The following is a 6,000-nucleotide window of genomic DNA, read 5'->3' as shown; positions in this document are numbered from 1 at the left end:
AGAATGATGAGGGCAATGAATGTACAAATGTGCTATACACAATTGATGTATGTATGGATTGTGATAAGAGTTGTATGAGCCCCTAATAAAATGATTTAAAAAAAAAGAATTTGATTTGAAAATAAATATATATGATCCTTTATTAAACTAAATGCAGGAGCACCTACAATTATGCTTTTTGAATCTTCATATTACTCCTTGAGTATCATTCAACAGCTAAGCAATTTTAAGTTTCTAAAAGGCTTATTGTTGTTTGTTGAGTCAGCTTCAACACATAGCAAACTTATGTACAAGAGAATGAAGCACTGCCTGGTTCCTGCACGATCTGCCTTAATTGCTTCAAATACATAAAGCCAGTTTAAGTAAAATATTAATTGCTGTGACTTTATCTTGGCTTGAAGCAACCTTTCCGTGTCTCACTGACTAGACTGTAAGTTGCTGTAGAGCAGGAAGCACAGTGAAAGTGTTGAATAAATGTTAGTAGAAAAGAACTTGTGGACAGCCACCCTGCCACCCCACAGAAGAATTCACTTTGGAGGACAGCATTGAAGCTACAACTCAGAGAGAGGGACATGTCTAATTAGAGCACACAGGAGCAAATGAAGGGGGAAGAAGAGAGAGTGAAGTACATCCTGGTCCACGAAGCCCTGAGGACGATATTCCCCCTAAGAGCAGCTAATGCACAGAGGGGACCATAGGGCTGGCCCCACTATGAGACATGATGTCCCTCACTGACCCATAGTCCTACAGGGGACAACACTGGAGACACAGTGTGGGAATTGCGCCAATCTGACCCCACCACACTGAGATGAAACACTAAAGGTGTGCAACAGAACAGCAAGGGGAAGAGCAACGAAGTCCCTGGGGAATACCAAAAAGAGACTTTGGGGCCAGTGTGTGGCACCCCAGCAGACTCGACTGGAAAACACTCCTAAAGGTCAACAAACAGACCTTGAACTATTTACAGGCTTTTCTTTTTTTTGTCATTGGGTTTTTTTGTTTCTGTTGTTTTGTTTTCTTTTGTTGCTTTGTTTTGCTGTCTTGTTTCTTGTGCATAATATTATCTATGCAGGTCTATCTAGATAAGTTAGGCTGGATAAACAATCTGGAGGAGAAAACAAGGGGGACATGGTAGAAGGGAAGGTGGGGGAAAGGAGGTAAGGTGAGTGTTAATAAACCCAGGGGCAAGGGAACAAGTGATCTAAAATCTATGGCCAGGACAGTGTAGGAGGCCTGGTAGGGCTTGATCAAGGGAAATGTAGCTGAGAGGAATTACTGAAACCCAAATGAAGGTTGAACATGATAGTGGGGCAAGAAGAGAGTAAAAGAAAATAGAGGAAAGAACTAGGAGGCCAAGGGCATTTGTATAGGTCTAAATACAGGCATGTACATATGTAAATATTTATATATGATGATGGGGAAATAGATCTATGTACATATATTTATAGGTTTAGTATTAAGGTAGCAGATGGACATTGGGCCTCTACTCAAGTACTCCCTCAATGCAAGAACACTTTGTTCTATCAACCTGGAATTCCATGATGCTCATCTTCCTGACATGATCACAAAGCGGGTGCATATCAAATGTGGTGCAGAAAGCTGATGGTACCCGGCTAGCAAAATATATAGCGTCTGGGGTCTTAAACAAGTGGCCATCTAGACCAGAAGCAACAAAGCCCACATGGACGAAGCACACCAGCCTGTGTGATCACAAGGTGTCAGTGGGATCAGGTATCAAGCATTAAAGAACAAAAAATCATATCGATGTGAATGAGGGGGAATGTAAAGTGGACACTCAAAGCTCATCTGTAGGCAACTGGACATCCCCTTACAGAAGGGTCATGGAGGAGACGAGCCAGTCAGAGTGCAGTATAGCAACAATGAAACATACAACATTCCTCTAGTTCTTTAACGCTTCCTCCCCGCTCTATCACGATCCTATTTCTACCTTACAAATCTGGCTAGACCAGAGCACGGACATGGGCACAGATAAGAGCTGGAAACACCGGGAGTCCAGGACAGACAAACCCCTCAGGGCCAGTGGTGAGAATAATAATACCGGGAGGGTAGAGGGAAGGTGGGGTAGAAAGGGGTGATCGATTACAAGGATCTACATATAACCTCCTCCCTGGGGCAAGGACAACAGAAAAGTGGGTAAAGGGAGACATCGAATAGTAGAAAACATGAAAAAATAATAATTTATAAATTATCAAGGGGCTGGGGGGAGGGGAAAAATGAGGAGCTGATACCAGGGCTCAAGCAGAAAGAAAATGTTTTGAAAATGATGGCAACAAGTCAGGGTGCAGTGTAGCAATGATGAAACATACAACTTTCCTCTAGTTCCTAAATGTGTGCCCCCCCCCGCCCCCCCAAACTATCATGATCCAAATTCTACCTTACAAATCTGGCTAGACCAGAGGATGTACACTGGTACAGATAGGAACTGGAAACACAGGGAATCCAGAGCAGATGATCCCTTTAGGACCAGTGGTGAGAGTGGCGATACCGGGAGGGTGGGGTAGAAAGGGGGAATCGATTACAGGGATCTACATATAACCTCCTCCCTGGGGGACGGACAACAGAAAAGTGGGTGAAGGGAGACGTCAGACAGGGTAAGATATGACAAAATAATAATTTATAAATTATCAAGGGTTCATGAGGGAGGGGGAGCGGGAAGTAGGGGGAAAGTGAGGAGCTGATGCCAGGGGCTTAAGTGGAGAGCAAATGTTTTGAGAATGATGAGGGTAATGAATGTGCAAATGCGCTTTACACAATTGATGCATGTATGGATTGTTATAAGAGTTGTATGAGCCCCTAATAAAATGATTTAAAAAAATAAATAAAATGGAATGGAAACAGGCAAAAAAAGAGAAAAAGAAAACGATGGCAACAAATGTACAAATTTGCTTCTCACAATGGATGAATGCATGAATTGTGATAAGAGTTGTATGAACCCCCAATAAAATGATTTAAAAAGAAAAGAAAAGAACTGAGATTATCATAGTTGGAACACTATTCTATTACTGGATGCCTGAAAATGGGACATAAAATCCTCTCATCTATATTTAGATATAAACTATGTAAGAACATGGGCTAATAGGTCAGATGTTCTTTTAGGACAGAGCACAGAAAATGAACATGAACATAATTCTCTGTACTTGAGTTACCAATCCATTCCCTTCTATGACTATGGGAATACTGCTATAAAAGTGAGTTTTTAAGATTTTAAGTTGGTTGCCAAACACCTCAGCAACCACTTAGGAGAAAAAACAAAATATTTAGCATTTTTTTGTGTGTGTTAACAATATAGAAAACAAGTTACAAAGTGTGTGTGTGTGTGTGTGTGTGTGTGTGTATGTGTGTTTCAGACAGAGAGAGAGAGAGAGGTGGAAGTCTGCTTAGTCTGTCTTACTAGAAGAAAAGAAGAACCAGAAAATGCCTAACTCGGTAGCTATTAAGTGAAATAAGTTTATGAAAATGCTTTTTTAAAATTGGAGTTTGAATGAAAATGTATAGAACATGTTAGTTTTCCATTCAAGATATAATTGTTTCTAGAAAGAATAATTTGATAAACATCTTACACTGAGAACAAGAATGCATGACTTTTGTCTTCTCCATACAGCAAGATTATATTTAGAAACGGAATAGTCCTTGATTAAGAGCCTGACCTGATAACACATCTACCAAGTTTCAAACAGGTTAAATTCTAAAGGTCAGGGTGCAGCTTAGCAACAATGAAACATACAACTTTCCTCTAGTTCTTAATTGCTCCCTCCCCGCCACTATCACGATCCAAATTCTACCTTACAAATCTGGCTAGACCACAGCATGTACACTGGTACACATAAGAACTGGAAACGCAGGAATCCAGGACAGATGATCCATTCAGGGCCAGTGGTGAGAGTGGTGATGCTGGGAGGGTGGAAGGAAGGTGGGGTAGAAGGCGGGAATTGATGACAAGGATCTACATATAACCTCCTCCCTGGGGAATGGACAATAGAAAAGTAGGTGAAGGGAGACGTCAAAAAGTTTAAGATATGACAAAATAATAATTTATAAATTATCAAGGGTTCATGAGGGAGAGGGGAGCAGAGAAGGAGGGGAAAAATGAGGAGCTGATACAAAGGGCTCAAGTAGAAAGCAAATGTTTTGAGAATGATGATGGCAAAAAATGTACAAATGTGCATGACACAATGGATATATGTATGGATTGTGATAAGTTATATGAGCTCCCAATAAAATGATTAAAAAAAAAAAGAAGAAATACAGAAGAGGATTCCTAGTGATCGTTCACTGTGAGATGATTTTGTGTAGTAAATATAAAAGTCCTTGAATGTCAGTTCTGTATAAGACGAGGGTGATTGTTAGTCAGTATTTGGTTCTTTTAACATAGCTTTCGAGAAATCCTTTCATAAGATTCATTTATATATGTCAATAAAACATATACTTATTATATTATTTATAAAAAAATAAAAGCAAAAGAAACAAAACCTTTGGACAAAAAACAAAACAAACCCCGCCCCCCCCAGCATTATTTCAGTACTTATTTTTACTAAAAAACAGTTTTAAAATAGTTTTTGAACTCAACTGAGGCATCTTTAATGAATTTTACTTAAAATTCCAAATCAAGCTTTACCCTAAACTGAGAAATGTGCTACTGGAAACTTGAAAATAAATAAATCAAACAAAAAAACATGCTCTCAAAAAGTATGTAAATTCTTGACCCTTTTGAAGCTCTCCTACGAAGTGGGAGGAATGTTTGGTTGTAAAACTGTAATGAGCTGTGGGCTCAAGAGTCCAAACCCCTTCTTTCACTAGCTAACAAAAACTTGTCCCACTTTGGATTTCCTGATTCCCTTTCCAGGAAACAAAATGGGGAAGACAGTGCCGGGAAGGCCAGCAACGTGACAGTGACATAAGGGTGCAGCCCACGCAGCTGGAGGAAAGAATACGGCTACCTTATGTCAGGACCTGAGCTCGAGAGCCACACATTGTGTCATGCTTCAAACATTTTTCCCAAAGGAAGAAAGGGACTTAGCAGAGAACAGTCCCTGGGTTTCTTATACGTTCCTCTAACCATATCGACAGGTAAGTGAAACTGGTGTTTTATTCAGAGAAAGTCCTTTTATTTCTAAACATAATTTATAGGGTGGTTTCGGGATGGTACTAGGAGCCTTGGTGGCATAATGGTTTCACATTGGACTAGTCACTGATCAAAAGGTCAGCAGTTTGAAACCACCAGTCACTCCACAAAAGAAAGATGAGGCTTTTTACTCCCATACAGTTAGTCTCGGAAACCTACAGGGGCGGTTCTATCCTGCCTTGCAGGGTGGCTATGATCTGGAACCGACTTGATGGCAGTGATTGTGAGTTTGGTTAATGCTGCTGCTAATGTCTTTGGATACTGACAGTAATCTTGAGTGGTCACGTGGAATTTTTCTTTTCCTGGGAGAGAACTTAAACAGCCTTCTGGTCTACACAACCACATTAGCAACCAGAGGTATGTATGAATGATGTCAACTCAAAGACACGCACTTGCCAATGTTACACAACAATGGTGTTTTGAGAAGAGTGTCACTATGTATTTATGTTCAAAGGTTCTTTTGTGAAAAATACAGCAATATTCTTCCTTCTATTCTCTGGACACCTAACAAAGTGCCTTGAATTCAGCAAGAGCTGCTAAAGGCAATGATGACAATTCAATAGCACAGAAAATCAGTACCTCCTGTGCCTTCCTCTTGAACGCATGACTTTATAGGTGCTTCTGCGTCGGACCTCCAAATTAGGCTGGCAGATGCTGGTCCTTTATTAGACCTATCGAGAATCCCAAGGACATGGCGACCAATTGTCTCTTCAACAGCTGCTGTCGTCTTTACAACCTCCAAGAGGACCTTCAGAAGTTTGCTATTAGCTTTCTGGAGTGCATACCTGTACAGACAGACATATTGAAATGCTTTTAGTCCTTCTAAAGCAGAACTTGGCTAAGGTCCTACCAAAAAA

General features: G+C 40.5%; 1 protein-coding gene across 1 annotated transcript in view; it reads right to left on the bottom strand.

The window, feature by feature from the left end:
• Nucleotides 1-6,000, bottom strand: part of AKAP9 (A-kinase anchoring protein 9) — a 162,053-nt gene that overhangs the window by 76,650 nt on the left and 79,403 nt on the right. The window contains exon 17 of the mRNA XM_045288755.1: nucleotides 5,723-5,928. Within this exon, the coding sequence (XP_045144690.1) occupies nucleotides 5,723-5,928 (206 nt within the window). The remainder of the gene's footprint in view (nucleotides 1-5,722; nucleotides 5,929-6,000) is intronic.

Source organism: Echinops telfairi, unplaced genomic scaffold (assembly GCF_000313985.2).
Source record: "Echinops telfairi isolate 266 unplaced genomic scaffold, ASM31398v2 ScPeMD7_23;HRSCAF=83, whole genome shotgun sequence".
In the NCBI taxonomy this organism is placed as follows: Eukaryota; Metazoa; Chordata; class Mammalia; order Afrosoricida; family Tenrecidae; genus Echinops; species Echinops telfairi.
Note: the sequence above shows the minus strand (reverse complement) of the source record. Positions and strands in the feature narration are given on the sequence as shown.